Source organism: Microcaecilia unicolor, chromosome 6, assembly GCF_901765095.1.
Source record: "Microcaecilia unicolor chromosome 6, aMicUni1.1, whole genome shotgun sequence".
Lineage (NCBI taxonomy): Eukaryota > Metazoa > Chordata > Amphibia > Gymnophiona > Siphonopidae > Microcaecilia > Microcaecilia unicolor.
Genome location: NC_044036.1, coordinates 182,423,207 through 182,440,325, shown reverse-complemented (window position 1 = coordinate 182,440,325; position 17,119 = coordinate 182,423,207). Strand labels below are relative to the sequence as shown.

General features: G+C 43.5%; 1 protein-coding gene across 1 annotated transcript in view; it reads left to right on the top strand.

Moving 5' to 3' along the window:
• The window catches only part of BSN (bassoon presynaptic cytomatrix protein), a 304,960-nt gene that overhangs the window by 279,205 nt on the left and 8,636 nt on the right, over nucleotides 1–17,119 (top strand). The window contains exon 10 of the mRNA XM_030206778.1: nucleotides 271–325. Within this exon, the coding sequence (XP_030062638.1) occupies nucleotides 271–311 (41 nt within the window). The 3' untranslated portion in view covers nucleotides 312–325. The remainder of the gene's footprint in view (nucleotides 1–270; nucleotides 326–17,119) is intronic.

The window sequence follows — 17,119 nt, the reverse complement described above, 5'->3', positions numbered from 1 at the left end:
GGCTCCACCTGGTACTATCCGGATAGTGCTGGGGTGGTCTGCAGAGATTTTCTGCAGCATTATCCTGAAATCCAAGTTTGGCCCCCAGTCAGTGGTACTTATTTGGGAAGGTAGCAGCATCTGCTAGCTGGGTAAGTTTTATTGTTCATTGTCTTGCTATCTTGATGAAAGACAGGATATCAAAATCAAATAAACAAAAACATCTTTTCAAAGTTTTAAACATTTAACAAATATTTACGTTAACAATATATTTCTCTTTACTATTCATAGCTGTCTCTGCTTTTGGCAAGAAATTTACTTCATTATGGTGAGGATGAGTGATGGGGTAAGTTCCACGCTAATGCACTGATAAACTATCATTGCAGTTTGTATATGCACTGAATTGTCAGTTGTGTGAAAATTATGTCTATATATAATCAGCAAGCTAGTGTATTCCACCATCAGTATAATTCGGGGCAATACACTTATGATGATGTTGCAGGGAATAGCACGTTGCAACAGGCCTTCAAAGATAAATTGCTCAAGTGACCCTGAATTACCCTAGGTTGGTGATCATGGGAGATTTCAATCTATACATCGAAACCCCAGATACCACACAGCTGCCTTTCTGGACACGATGACAGCACTAGGATTTACACAGGTGATCAATTCTCCAACCCACGAAAAGGGTCATATACTAGACTTGATATTCTACAAAGGGGTTGACATCCCAGAATTCTGGGATAACAGTATTGAAATATCACCCCTATTATGGTCAGACTATTTTCTAATTAAATTTTTCCTAAGCGACCACCTGAAACAAATGGCATTTCCCAGAGTTTGGAAGATCAGAGACAAAAAAAAGCTGACTGTTGAGAATTTCCTAGAGGCTTTGGATTATCCATATGTGGATGAAAAGACAACTACAGTGTCAGAACAGGTTGACATTTGGAATACACACTTAGCCAAGACCTTAGAGAAAACGGCACCACCAGTGTTGTGCTGGAGCCGGCTCGCACCGGCTCGCAAGAGCCGCTTGTTAAATTTTGACAGCTCTTGCGAGCCAGTTCTTCGGGGCGAGCCGGCTCCATTACACGAGGTAAGCATGGCAGGAGGGCGCCATCACAAGCCATGCTTACCTCCCCTCCAGCACCCAAACATGTCCAGCGATGTCCTTCACCCCCACCCTCCCCTCCCGCTCCCATCCGTCTTTTTCTATTACCTCCGTCGAAGCACCGCGTTATTTAAAGCCCTGCTGCCCGTCTCCAGCCTTCCCTGCTTGATTCGTGATGAGTTCGTTCCCTTAGTCCCGCCTTCTGACGTCATTTCCTTTTAGGCAGGACTGAGGGAACGAACTCATCACAAAGCAAGCAGGGAAGGCTGGAGACCATTCAACCCTACTCTTATAACCAGTTTTTAATCCACAATAGAACACTACCTCTTGTCCCATGACTTTCCAATTTCCTCTGGAGTCTTTCATGAGGTACTTTGTCAAATGCACGATATCGACCGGCTCGCCTTTATCCACATGTTTGTTCACCCCTTGAAAGAAATGTATCAGATTAATGAGGCAAGATTTCCCTTCACTAAATCCATGTTGTCTTTGTCTCATTAGTCCTTACTTAAGAACAAGGCAAGCACTTTAAGGGGAGACCGACCACAAACCGGCCGAAAGCTAACAAAGGGCAATGGGGAAAGAAGGAGCTAGAAAGGAATAGGAGAGCAAGAACAGGAGGACAAAGGAGAGGAAAGGGTTAAGGGAAAAGTTGGGAGGAAGGAAGAAAGGAGGAGCGAGGGGGGGGGGAGCTTGTCCCTTGCTTTGACTAGGGAGCCAGCTGGGACCTCTGGACTGGCAAGGCCGATTGCTCTGGGCCTGGGGCTGCTGGGCAGAGTGAAAAGGCAGTGGAAACCTATGCCTTTGAGAATAGTAGGGTCGCCACCTAGGCCCATTCATAAACCTCCTAGAAGAGGAGGCTGCAGCTGGAGGCTGCCGAGACTGAGACTGGATGGTATCTATATGTTGCTGGACATGGTGGATGGATGGCAGGGGAGAGGTTGGTTGCTGGGCATGGGTGGATGGAGGGCAGGGGAGAGGAGAGGAGGGTTGCTGGACATGGGTGGATGTAGGGCAGGGGGGAGAGGAGGGTTGCTGGACATGGGTGGATGCAGGTCAGGGGGGAGAGGAGGGTCGCTGGACATGGGTGGATGGATGGCAGGGGGAGAGGAGGGTTGCTGGACATGGGTGGATGCAGGGCAGGGGGGAGAGGAGGGTCGCTGGACATGGGTGGATGGAGGGGAGAGGAGGGTTGCTGGACATGGGTGGATGGAGAGCAGGGCAGGGGGGAGAGAAGGGTTGCTGGACATGGATGGAGGAGAGGGAAGGGAGAGAGAAGAAATGCTGGACATGGATGGAGGGGAGGGAAGAGTGAGGAATGAGATGAGGGAAAAGGAAGAGAGGAGAATAACTGCACATGGATGGAGAAAATAGGCTGAAGCTGGATCCACTGGACAGTCAAGTCTGCGGAGGACCCAGCTTTTACTTACAGATGTAGGGCAAGAAATGAAGAAGAAAGGCGGAAAGTAAAGAAATAAATGGAAAGGAAGCCCTGGAAATGGAGTTGGACAGATAGCAGCAGAATCGGATACTGGGCCGGCATGATCAGAAAAACAAAGTCACCAGACAACAAAGGTAGAAAAATCATTTTATTTTCATTATAGTGTTTGGAATATGTCCACTTTGAAAATCAGGTGCTCAACATTAAAAGTTTATTTTTATTTACTTATTTATGGCATTTTTATCCCACATTAAACATGAATTAGATTGCCCCCTCCCAGGCTCTCTCCCCGGCTATAACCAGCTCTGCAATTTGGGGGGGGGGGGGGCGCAGAGGTGGACGAGGGGCGCAGAGGTGGACAGGGAGGTGCGCAGAGGTGGAGGGGGGGGCACAGAGGTGGACCGGGGAGAGAGCCTGTTGTTAAACATTTACCAGCACACCACTGGGTACATAGCACGTTGACAGTTAATGGTTGAAAGTTAAGTGTTAAATCTATGTTGGTTAAGTTAAAATGTGATGAAAGATATTGCCATATGTTAGCAGATACCTGAGAGAAAAGAATATTTGGACAGTTTTGTCTCCCAGCTTGGACAGTTAGGAGGCCTGGTACATCAGATGCTGAAAAAAGCAGTGTAGGCACATCCTTCAACGAAATATGCTGAAAGACAACGTGTTCTCAGAGAGACAGCACGGAAAGTACAGATAGGGTGCTTGGACGGCAACTCTGTGAGGCAATAGGAGATCGCAGATAATGAAGGCTGTACCCAGGCAGGAGTTCGATATCAGGAATGATGCAAATTATGGAAGTATTATATATTGTTTTAACAAATATTGTGTTATACGTTCCTGGCTGCAGCCTTAATAAAATTCCACTTTCTATCGAAAACTGATTCCTGTGTACTTGTAGAATTGTAAATATAGAGCTGATTATGTGCCGAATACCCAATTTGTGTATATGTTGTGTAATTTTGGTCTTTATAATAGCCTCTACCATTTTGCCCGACACCAACGTCAGGCTTACCGGTCTGTAATTTCCAATGTTAGTGCCAATCAGGATGTCATCTCTGTGGGGCAGCACTTTACAAAACCAGAATACTGTATCAATGATTTTATGGTGAGAATACTAAAAGGAAACTTTAAGACAATCCAGGAACATAAGACCTTTGCAGTCAAAATGATTAAATATTTTGACACCCACCAGACAGGACTTAACAAAGATCTGGGTTTTTTAGCCCATTATAAACCATAAAATTCTACTGCTTTGTCACCCTCTTATGACCATGCGTATCTCCCTGTCCCTCATCTACCTGGCTCTCCCTGTCTCTCACCTAACCCACCCCACCCTCATCCTGTGAGACTGTCACTGGAATGCTTTCATGTTTCACTTATATATACTGTTATTTATCAATATTTGCTTATTTCCAATCTGATGAAGAAGGGTTACCTTCAAAAGCTAATCAAAAAATGTATTAAGTTAGTCTAATAAAAAAGGTGTCTTATCTTATCTTCTTTTCTTTTATTTCTACTGATTACCAGATCACCTCTGGAACCCTTTCTAAAAATCGGCGTTACATTGGCCACCTACCTGATTGCCCCTTTAATCCCTTGGTCATCTAGAGGTCCAACTGATACTTTTGCCAGCTTCTTGCTTCTAATATACCTCAAAGTTTTTATTCTGAGTTTTTCCCTCCAACGCAATCTTCTTTTCATCGTTTCTCTTTGCCTTCTTTATCTGCGCTTTGCATTTAACTTGCCATTCCTTATGCTGTTTCCTATTATTTTCAATCGGATCCTTCTTCCATTTTCTGAAGGAACTTCTTTTTAGCTCTAATAGCTTCCTTCACCTCAGTTTTTAACCATGCCGGTTGTCATTTGACCTTCCTTCCTCCTTACATGGAATATATCTGGTCTGGGCTTCCAGGATGGTATTTTTGAACAGCATCCAAGCCTAATGTAAATTTTTGACCTTTGCAGCTGCTTCTCTAATTTTTTTTTTACCGTTCTCATTTAATCATAGTCTCCTTTTTGAAAACTACATGCTAACATATTGGATTTTCTGTGTGTAGTTACTTCAGAGCTGATATCAATCTGATCATTTTATGATCACTGTTATTAACATAGTAACATAGTAGATGACGGCAGAAAAAGACCTGCAAGGTCCATCCAGTCTGCCCATCAAGACAACTCATGTGTGCTACTCCTTGTGTATACCCCACCTTGATCTGCACCTATGCTCCTCAGGGCACAGACCGTATAAGTCTGCCCAGCACTATCCCCGCCCCCCAACCACCGGCTCCGGCACAGACCGTACAACTCTGCCCAGCACCATCCCCGCCTCCCACCACCGGCTCTGGCACAGACCGTATAAGTGCCCAGCACCATCCCCGCCTCCCAACCTCCAGTCCCGCCTCCCACCACTGGCTCTGGCACAGACCGTATAAGTCTGCCCCGCCTCCCACCACCGGCTCCGCCATCCAATCTCGGTTAAGCTCCTGAGGATCCATTCCTTCTGAACAGGATTCCTTTATGTTTATCCCACGCATGTTTGAATTCCGTTACCGTTTTCATCTCCACCACCTCCCGTGGGAGGGCATTCCAAGCATCCACCACTCTCTCCGTGAAGAAATACTTCCTGACATTTTTCTTGAGTCTGCCCCCCTTCAATCTCATTTCATGTCCTCTCGTTCTACCGCCTTCGTATCTCCGGAAAAGGTTCGTTTGCGGATTAATACCTTTCAAATATTTGAACGTCTGTATCATATCACCCCTGTTTCTCCTTTCCTCCAGGGTATACATGTTCAGGTCAGCAAGTCTCTCCTCATATGTCTTGTTACGCAAATCCCATACCATTCTCATAGCTTTTCTTTGTACCGCTTCGATTCTTTTTACATCCTTAGCAAGATACGGCCTCCAAAACTGAACCCAATACTCCAGATGGGGCCTCACCAACGACTTATACAGGGGCATCAACACTACCTTTCTTCCGCTGGTCACACCTCTCTCTATACAGCCCAACAACCTTCTAGATACAGCCACCGCCTTGTCACACTATTTCATCGCCTTCAAATCCTCAGATACTATCACCCCAAGAACCCTCTCCCCGTTCGTACCTATCAGACTCTCGTCACCTAACACATACGTCTCCTGTGGATTTCTATTCCCTAAGTGCATTACTTTGCATTTCTTGGCATTGAATTTTAATTGCCAGACCTTAGACCATTGTTCTAGCTTCTTCAGATCCTTTTTCATGTTTTCCACTCCCTCCGGGGTGTCCACTCTGTTACAGATCTTAGTATCATCCGCAAATAGGCAAACTTTACCTTCTAACCCTTCGGCAAGGTCACTCACAAATATATTGAACAGAATCGGCCCCAGCACCGATCCTTGAGGCACTCCACTACTCACCTTTCCCTCCTCCGAGCTAACTCCATTCACAACCACCCTCTGGTGTCTGTCCGTCAACCAGTTCCTAATCCAGTTCACCACTTCGGGTCCTATCTTCAGCCCATCCAGTTTATTTAAAAGCCTCCTGTGGGGAACCGTGTCAAAAGCTTTGCTGAAATCTAAGTAGATCTCGTCCCTGATTCAATTCTCCTGTCACCCAATCAAAAAACTCAATGAGATTCGTTTGGCACGATTTCCCTTTGGTAAAACCATGTTGTCTGGGATCTTGCAATTTATTGGCTTCCAGGAAATTCACTATCCTTTCCTTCAGCATCGCTTCCATTACTTTTCCAATAACCGAAGTGAGGCTTACCGGCCTGTAGTTTCCAGCTACTTCCCTATCACCACTTTTGTGAAGAGGGACCACCTCCACCATTCTCCAATCCCTCGGAACCTCTCCCGTCTCCAAGGATTTATTAAACAAATCTTTAAGAGGACCCGCCAGAACCTCTCTGAGCTCCCTCAATATCCTGGGGTGGATCCCGTCCGGTCCCATGGCTTTGTCCACTTTTAGCTTTACAAGTTGTTCATACACACTCTCTTCTGTAAATGATGCTGTATCCACTCCATTTTCATTTGTACTTTTTCCAGTCCATCGTGGTCCTGCTCCAGGATTTTCTTCTGTGAAAACTGAACAAAAGTATCTATTTAGCAAATTTGCTTTTTGTTCATCACTATCTACATAGCGGTTCGCAGTATCTTTTAGTCTCACAATTCCCTTTTTAGTCATTCTCCTTTCACTAATATATCTGAAGAAATTTTTGTCATCCCTCTTTACATTTCTAGCCATTTGTTCTTCCGCTTGCGCTTTCGCCAGACGTATCTCTCTCTTGGCTTCTTTCAGTTTCCTCCGGTATTCCTTCCCGTGTTCCTGTTCTTGAGTTTTTGTGTATTACTGGAACGCCAACTCTTTAGCCTTTATTTTCTCAGCCACTTGTTTGGAGAACCATATCGGTTTCCTTTTTCTCTTGCTTTTATTTACTTTCCTTACGTAAAGGTTCGTGGCCCTATTTATAGCTTCTTTCAGCCTGGACCACTGTCCTTCCACTTCTTGTACTTCCTCCCAGCCCATCATCTCCTTCCTCAGGTATTCCCCCATTTTAGTAAAGTCAGCACGCTTGAAATCCAGGACTTTGAGTTTTGAGTGGCTGCCCTCCACTACAGCAGTCATATCAAACCAAACCGTTTGATGGTCACTGCTGCCCAGGTGGGCACCCACTCGGACATTTGACACGCTATCCCCATTTGTGAGCACCAGATCCAGCGTCGCTCCCTCCCTCGTGGGTTCCGTCACCATTTGTCTGAGCAAAACACTTTGGAAAGCATCCACGATCTGTCTACTTCTCTCCGATTCCGCCGACGGAACCTTCCAATCTACATCCGGCAGATTGAAATCTCCCAGCAACAGCACCTCCCTCTTCTTTCCTAACTTTTGAATATCCGCGATTAGATCCCTATCTAGTTCCTCCAGTTGTGTCGGGGGTCTGTAGACAACACCCACGTGGACTGAGGTTCTGTCATCTCTTTTTAAGGTGATCCATATCGCTTCTTCTTTTCCCCAGGTCCCTGTCATTTCAGTCGCTGTGATATCATTTCTCACATACAGAGCTACTCCTCCACCTTTACGACCCTCTCTATCCTTCCTAAATAGATTATAGCCTGGTATGTTTAAGTGGCCCCATTACCTCCTGCACCAGATCAAATGCTCCTCTAAGGACTGTCTAGAATTTCCCCCCCTCTTGTTGGTTCCTGAATCAGCTGCTCCATAAAGCAGTTGTTGATTTCATCAAGGAATTTTACCTCCCTAGCATGCACTGATGTTACATTTACCCAGTCAATATTGGGGTAATTGGAATTGCCATTATTATTGTGTTGCCTAGTTTGTTAGCCTCCCTAATTTCTGATAACATTTCTACATCAGTCTGTGCATCCTGGCCAGGTGGACAGTAGTACACTCATCACTATCCTTTTCCTCTTTACACATGGAATTTCAATCCATAGGAAGTGTTTCGTGTCTTGCAGAATTTTTAGTCTATTTGATTCGAGGCCCTCCTTAACATATAATTCAATTCATTTTCAGTCTTATATACTGCTAATATCCCCTGTCTAGGGTTCAGTTTGGTTTGCAACATTAATGGAACAGTTACATTTTTATAAATAGGCTATTGTGTGAATACAATTCTTATTGGAATGATATGATGTTACTAGTAAAAGAGGCCCGTTTCCAACAGAAAGGAAACGGGTGCTAGCAAGGTTCCAGGGCCCCCTCCTCCTCCCCCCTCCTCATCATTCCCCTCCTCCCCATCACTCCCGTCGTCCGAGTTCCACGGGCCGCGACGGCCCCACTGCCATTCCAGTTCCACGCCCCCCCTCCGCTTTCCACGCCCCCCTCTCCTCCCATTTCCGCTGCCCAGCACCTCCCTCCCTCTGTCTCTGTGGCCTCCGAGTGCAAGGAGGACGTGTGCAGGTGCCCCAGCCCTTCGTATATGGCAGCTGCTGTTTAAAACGTTTTACCTCCTGCTCGGCCGGCAACACTGAAGAACTGCAACAAGTACAGACACCGCTTCAGACAGGCTGTGGTTCGCTGTTCCTCTGGTCCCACCCTCATTTCCTGTTTGTGGAAGGGCGGGACCACAGGAACTGCAGAAACAGAAGCGAAACCACAGCCTGTCTGAAGTGGTGTCTGTACTTGCCGGCCGAAGAAAGGGTTTAAACAAGCAGGGTGTCAAAAGACTTTACTGAAAAGAAGAAAGGCTAAAGTTTGCCTTTCCTTCTTGGATTGCCTGTTAGGAATACAAGCAGCATAGTGCTATCACTGCTTTACCTTGTGGCAGAACTGTTTTTCTTTTGCGGAGAAGCAAGACTGAAATTCCAGACAGGATTTTGAGTATCAGGATTGCAGTTGTTTTTTCCTTTGCTTGTAGATTTTGTTTTGTATCTTGGAGGCATGCTTTGCAGCAGCCTCATATTCAAGCCAGGAAAAGACTCCATACAGGCTTCTATCAACCCTTACAGCCAAGAGCCAAGGCTATCTTTTCATTTTTTGCAATATATTCTAACTCTCCCATCTTATTTCTTAGGTTTCTGGCATTTGCATATAGACATTTTAAACAATGTTTGTTGTTCCTATTTACAACTTGCTCAGCATTTGACAGCGTTAATTTGCAGTCTTGAAAATCTGTTTGCTCTTTATTTAAAGACACATGCATGGTCTATTATGGTCTCAGTTGCAACTGGGATTCAGTTTTAGTTTATTTGAAAATGCCCAGTCCTGAATCCTATTAATCCCCAAAGTAACAGTATCAGGCAAGTCAGAGATATTAGAAGGTATTGGCAGGAGAAACAAAATGTCATCTGCATAAGACAACAGCATTTCCCCAGTATTCAAACCAATTTTTCCCAAGGAAGACATAAAAAAGTTAAACAATACTGGGAACAAAGGTGAGCACTGGGGAGCCCCGCACACCAGTGACCAATATTTGGAAAGAATTGTATTCCACCGCACACAGTAGCTACGATTCAACATAAAGTCCCTAAACCAGTTGAATCCTGAGCCTGGAATTTCCATATCTTCCAGCCTAGTCAACAGAAGGTTATGATCAACGGCATCAAATGCTGCTGAGATATTGAACTGTAACAGAATAATCTGTCTTCCAGCACCTCCTTCACATAAGAAGTCAATACAAGCAGGAGTGTCTCTGTGCTGTGAACTGACCTAAATCGGAACTAACAGTAGTGTAGGCATGAGAATTTATCCATGTAATCCATAAAAAGTTGACTCGCATATGTCTAAGTCAGTTTTGTGAAAAGAAGTATACTTGCTACAGGCTGATAATTTGGAGCATAAGGGTTTATATATTGAGAGTCTGACCAGTCCTGGAGACAATCCAGACTTCACTCCCACACAGATGAATTTGTTGAATGATGTTATCAATTATAATGCTAATTTAAAAGTGGGAGGAAAGAGGGGTATGATGTGTAGAAATGTTGCTTTTTACCCTTCCCTCTCCCCATACCTAGCTTTCACCCTTGTTGCCACTCCAAATAAACAGCAAAGTATTTGTCAGTAGAAACATGCATGAGTTCCAGTAGTGTTTTTAATTTGACCTTTTGCACTTTTGATATACATATGTAGCTAACAGTAATATCAGCTATAGAACTGCAGACATTTGGGGGTGGGGCAGGGGAGGGGCGTAATCAATGTGGCAAGTCGGGTTATTTTATCACCAGTCATGCTATTTTAGCATAGGGTCTCATTGCGTAAAATGAGACCATGTGCTAAAAATAGCACATCTTCTGGGTGACATCATCTGACAGAGCCTGGTATGGATGCTGACTAGCAAGTAAGTTGAAAATTCTAGCAGAGTCCCAACACGCATGCGCTGGTTCCTTCCTGCTCGACATGCGAGCGCAGGTCTTCCAGTCATGTGAAAAAGCAAAAAGCCTATAACTAAATTCAACTCCTAGGGGTGGTGGGAGAGTATGTGAGAATAATCATCCTGCTGTCCTCGGAGAACACCAGCTACAGGTAAGTATATTTAGAAACATGATGGCAGATAAGGGCCAAATGGCCCATCCAGTCTGCCCATCCTCAGTAGCCACTAACTCTTCCTTTCCTAAGGGATCCCACATGCCTATCCCACGCTTTCTTAAATTCTGACACAGTCCTTGTCTCCACAACCTTCACCAGGAGGCCATTCCACACATCCACCACCCTTTTGGTGAAAGAATATTTTCTTAGATTCCTCCTAAATCTATTTCCTTTTAACTTCATCGTATGCCCCCTCATTCCAGAGTTTTCCTTCATTTGAAAAAGGCTTGCCTCCTGTATATTGACGCCACTGAGGTAATTAAACGTCTCTAGGAGCCGACTCTGTGGGTGCTTGAGCACCCCCAATACTGAGAAAATTCCTTGTATGGGTCCAGGGAGGGGTTATTTCCATTGGGCTTAGCACCCCCAATAATTTTGAAAAGTTGGCTCATATGCGTCTCTATCATATCCCCTCTCTCTTCCTAAGCCTATGACTGCATGTTTTATGACAGAGACTGCTTACTAATTTTGTAGCTGCACTCTGGACCGACTCCATCCTGTTTATATCTTTCCGTAGGTGCGGTCTCCAGAATTGTATGCAGTACTGTAAATGAGGCTTCACCAGAGACTTATACAAGGGCACTATCACCTCTTTTTTCCTGCTGGTTATCTCTCTCATGCACCCAAGCATCTTTCTAGCTTTGGCTGTCGCCTTTTCTACCTGTTTGACCGCCTTAAGGTCATCATCCCCAAGTCCCGCTCTTCTTTCATACACAGAAGCACTTCACCCCTATAACGTACCGTTCCCTTGGACTCTTGTACCCCAAGTGCATGACCCTGCATTTCTTAGCATTAAATCTTAGTTGCCAATTATCAGACTATTCTTCAAGATTCACTAGATCCTTCTTCATACCATCCACACCCTCCAGGGTGACCACCCTATTACAAAGTTTGGTATCATCCGCAAAGAGACAAACCTTACCAGACAGTCCTTCCGCAATATCACTGACGAAGATGTTAAAAAGAGCCATCCCAAGGATCAAACTCTGCAATACACCACTGATAACAGCCCTTTCCTCAGAGCAAGCTCCCTCTGTCTCCTTCCACTTAACCAGTTTTTAATACAGTCAATTTAGGTCCCATACCGAGGGCACTCAGTTTATTTATCAGTCGCCTGTGCGGGACCATGTCAAAGGCTTTGCTAAAATTCAAGTATACCACATCTAGCGCCCCTCCCACATTCAACTGTTTGGTCACTCAGTCAAAGAAATCAATCAGATTTACCTGACACAGCCTGCCTCGGGTTCTGCAGTCCATTTGATTTGAGAAACATCACAATCCTCCACTTTAGAAGCGTTTCCATTAGTTTACTCCCCACCAAGGTCAGATTGACAGGTCTGTAATTCCCAGCCTACTCCTTACTTCCATTTTTGTGCAGAGGGACCACATCTTTCCTTCTCCGGGATCACTCCAGACTCTAAGGAACAGTGCCGCAAGAAGATCTCCAAGCTCCCTAAGTACACTTGGATATATCCCATCAGGCTCCTTCGCTTTGTCTTAGTTTAGCCAGCTCCTCCAAAATAGAGTCTTCCGAAAATCGGTCCCACTCTACCATACATCCATTCCTATTAGCATTTGTTTAATGCGATCCTGCCCCCGGCCTTTCTTCCGTGAACACAGAACAGAAATAATTGTTAAGCAGTTCAGCTTTATCTTTATCAGCCTGTACATATTTGTCACCCTCAGCTTTTGAGTCTCACAATGCTATTATGGTACTTCCTCCTGTCATTTATATACCTGAAAAATGTCTTGTCCTCCAATTTTACTTTATTGGGTATCCTTTCTTCCATTTGCCTCTTCTCATTCCTGACAGCTTTTCCAGTTTCTCTTAGCTTTTCCAGATATTTTTGCCTGTCCTCCTCTTTCTGAGTCTTCTTGTAATGTATGAAGGCTAACCTTCTTTCCCATACCTTTTCATCTACTATGTTTGAGAACCAGAGTGGCCTTCTTTTCCTCTTACTTTTATGTAGTTTTCTAACATAAAGGTTTGTCACCTTTAATATAGCTCCTTTCAGTTTCGCCCACTGCTGTTCTACTTCCTTCAGCTGTTCCCATTCAGCTAACTCTTTCCTGAGAAATTCCCCCATCTTGGCAAAGTTAGTTCTTATGAAATCTAGGACCTTCAATCTTGAATAAGCCCTCTCCTCTTCTGTCTTAATACTGTCTAGTGACAACATTCGGTGGTCACTAGATGCCAGATGATCTCTCACCATAACATCAGAAACATTTTCCCCGTTTGTGAGCACCAGCTCTAGGATAGCTCCATCCTGCATCGGCTTCGTTACCCACTGCTGAAACAATTCTTCCTGTACAGAATCCAAGATCTTTTGTTTCCAGATGACCGTGCAGCAGGGACGCCCCAATCAACGTCTGGCATGTTGAAATCACCTATCAGTAGTAGTTCCCCTTTCCTAGCTATTTTGTGGATGTCTTCAATTAAGTCTCTGTCCATTTCTTCTGACTGTGAAGGTGAGCTGTATATTACACCAATGCATATACATTTTCCTTTCCCTTTTACCTGTTTAACCCACAGTGCTTCTTTCTTACCCCATACATCCAAACAACCAAGTACCCGTAGAATGTGTTAGTTGTGAAACCTATCTCCAAGGCTGTATTGACCACCTTACTACACCTCTCTTTGGTTCTGAAGGGTAGTTTCTTAAAATGTAATCACTAATTGCAAACTAGACCAGTTGAAGATTAAAACTACTCTCTTTACCTAGGCCTGGCAATGGAAGATAAACCTTGCAGAGCCAATATTTGGAAACTTCAACAAGAGTTAGCAAAGTGATAGACCAGAGACAGTTTGAAATGCCTTTCCCTCTATCAGAGCTAGGGGGCTAGGCAGAGGAAGAGATGAGAAAGGTGGGCTTTATTTGTCGTTTTTTTTCCCTAGGATAGAAGACAGAGCAGTACAGCACAGTTTAGATACATTCAGTACAATCTAACTAAGCAATTAAAGTCCAGAGAATAGATACGTAGCTAAATCTATAGCCAGACAGTTGAAATTATAAGAATAAAAATCAGAAATGCACTTAGCAGCGAGTTCCTTGAAGGAACTCCAAGGACAAGCAGGCTTTCTTATTCTCACATTTGGGAATCACTAGCTACCAGGCTCACCAAAAACAAGAAAGATAGGATAATTGAATCTCAAAACGTTGAGACTAAAACTTCAATCAACCTTAAACTACATACATACTAGCTGTGTAGGTGCAGCCTGGAGCAGAATAAAACAGGACCTAGGAGGGTGGAGTTGGATTCTAGACACAGAACAAATACTGCAGAACTGCCCTGTCTAACCCGACTGATCCAAGCAGTAGTGGGAAGTAAATGTGTGGACTGAAGACCATGGCACAACCTTGCATTTCTCCTCTATGAAGGGTGATCTGTAGTGGGCTACTGACGCAGCCATTGCTCTGACATTGTGAGCTGTGACATGACCCTCAAGAGTCAGCCCAGCCTGTGCATAAGCAAAGGAGATGCAATCTGCTATCCAGTTTGAAAGTGTGTGTTTCCCGATGGCCACCCCCAACCTGTTGGGGTCAAAAGAAACGAAAAGCTGGGTGGGCTTGTCTCCACTAAGGCTCGCTTACAATCTAAAGTATGCAGTACACTTTCACCATGATGGACATGAGGTTTTGGAAAATATGTTGGCAAAACAATTAACTGATTAAGATGGAACTCCAACACTACCTTAGGAAGGAACTTAGGGTGTGTGCAGAGGACAACTCTGTTGTGATGAAACTTAGTATATGGTACGTGAGCTACCAGGGCTTGGAACTCACTAATTCTGTGAGCTGAATTGACCTCCACCAGAAACACAACTTTCCAGGTCAAAAACTTCAGATGACAGGAATTCAGAGGCTCAAAAGGAGCTTTCATCAGTTGGATGAGGACTGTTGAGATCCCATGACACAGTGGGAGGATTGGTGGGGGCTTTGTCAGCAGCAAACCTCTCATGAAGTGAACAACTAAAGCTGTACAGAGATGAACTTACCTCCTACACGGTGGTGATAAGTGCCAGTTGCACTGAGATGATCCCTTACAGAGTTGGTTTTCAAAGGATATACTCAAGCAGTTTTTGTGTAGGGCAAGAGAAGGGATCTAAGGCCTTGCCCTCACACCAGATGGCAAACCTTTTCCACTTAAAAGAGTAATATCTCTTAGTGGAATCTTTCTTGGAAGTCAGCAAAACACAGGAGATACCCTCAGGCAATTGAAGGAGTTCGAGTTATATGCTCTCAACAACCAAGCCATGAGGTCCAGGGATTGGAGGTTGGAATGCAGAAGGGAACCTTTATTCTGTGTGATGAGAGTCGGAAAACAGTCTAATCTCCACAGATCTTCGGAGGACAACTCCAGAAGAGGGAACCAGATCTGCCGCAGCCAGTAAGGAGCGATAAGAATCATGATTTTATTTATTTTAACCACTTTTACCCCGCTTATACCCTAAGCAGTTTCTGTAAGAAAAAGTATGTATTAAAATTCAGTAACATACATAACAATACTGCTGTCACAAATTCCCAACCATATATTGTCCATCAAAAAAAAGCTTATACATAAAGCTGTGTTTTCAGTATATTCTTAAATTGATGTATACTAGAAATAATTCGCAACTGGCCAGGCAAAGCGTTCCTGCAACTGAGAATGCTGCTGCTCGGGTAACAGCATAATGCACTTTAAATTACCAATCTTAAATCCAAACATTTAGCAAAGTCAGATCTCAACGATCTATCAGAAAATGACAACGTGAAATCCTGGTCATAGTACCATGGCATACTGCCATGAACTACTTGGGAAATAAGAGTCAAAATTTTATACTGTACTCTATTTATTTATTGGGATTTATTAACTGCCTTCATGGAGATTCACCCAAGGCGGTGTACAGAAGTACAGTTAACATAAAATGTACAATTTTGTTAACAGCTTAACAATAGTAAAATAACCAAGAATAAATACAATAAATGAAATAAATTTGAAAAACTACTACTACTACTACTATTTAGCATTTCTATAGCGCTACAAAGCATACGCAGCGCTGCACAAACATAGAAGAAAGACAGTCCCTGCTCAAATTGAAACCTAATAATAGAACTACCGTGAAAAAGTAGCAAAAATATACACATTTATCTAATGGAATTCAAATACCAGAGATATGATACAGTGTTAGCATAATACTAATGATACACCTAATAAGCATGCATTAGAACATTCAGCTAACACAGATATGATGTAAAGACTTTCTACAATACTGCTTACCATATAACTGAGGGACCATGGGCAGATATATGATGGGAACAAGATGCATGGTATAAAGTTGGGATAATTTGATGGTTAGCTAAACTCAAGGCAAGTTTGTTGTATAGTTAAGCAAGAGATAAGAAACTGATCTAAATTACAATGTGTGTAGCAAGCTAGTTCAGGTGCAGAATGAGTGTGTAGTCAGTCACTCTATGTATTAAAGGCTTGGGAGAACAGCCAGACTTTCACTTGCTTCCTGAAGTAGCAGTAGTCTCTATATTTCACCAGCAGCCAATGAAGTTGTTTTAGTACTGATGTAATGTGTTGAAATTCAGAAATCCCAACAATCAATCTAGCAGCTGAATTCTGCACAATTTGCAACGCCTTATATACTCTGGCACACCCAAGTAATGAGAATCACAATAGTCTAACTTTGACAGAACCATTACTTGAATAACACTCCGAAAATCCTGCAAACTTAACATGGGTTTCAATCGAAACAACATATGCAATTGATGAAAAGCTGATTGAACCACATGCAGAATTTGTTCTTTCATCATAAGGTTGGAATCTAAAATTACACCCATCAACTTAATTTTCTTCTTCACAGGTAAATTAATTGATCCCACACAAAGAGTCAGAGGCCAACACTCATCCATCACTCTCCCAACCACCAGAATTTCAGTTTTACCCACATTCAAAGCATGCATATTAGCAGTCATCCATTTACAAATCACATTCAAATAAGATGTCAAATGCACGGACAACTCCTTCCCCCATCCATCTATTGGGAAGAAAAATTGAATATCATCAGCATACAATCAATATTCCACACCCAGTGATTCAAGAACCTCACCCAAAGGAGTCATATAAATGTTGAACAAAAGCACAAAGCCAAACTTTGTGGAACCCTTCTCAAAAGAGGGATAGATTTTGACACCTCCCCTCCACTTTGAAGAAATAGAACCCGCTCCAACAAATAGGAGGCAAACCAGGCATAAACCAAATCCCCTATACCCAACTTCCGCAGTCTCTCCAGCAAGATATTTCCATCAACAGAATCATAGGCAGATGACACATGTAAAGAAATCAAACAGTAGCACTGGTTCTTATCTAGACCTCTCCTCAATGTATCAGTAGTCGAAAGAAGCAAAGTCTCAACACTATGGACATTTCTAAAGCCATTCTGAAACCTATTCAAACATGTATTCTCTTCCACAAAGGCTTCAAGTTGCAATAACACAGCCTTCTCAATAACCTTACCCAACAATGGGACAACAGAAATAGGTCTGTAACTACTCATATTTTT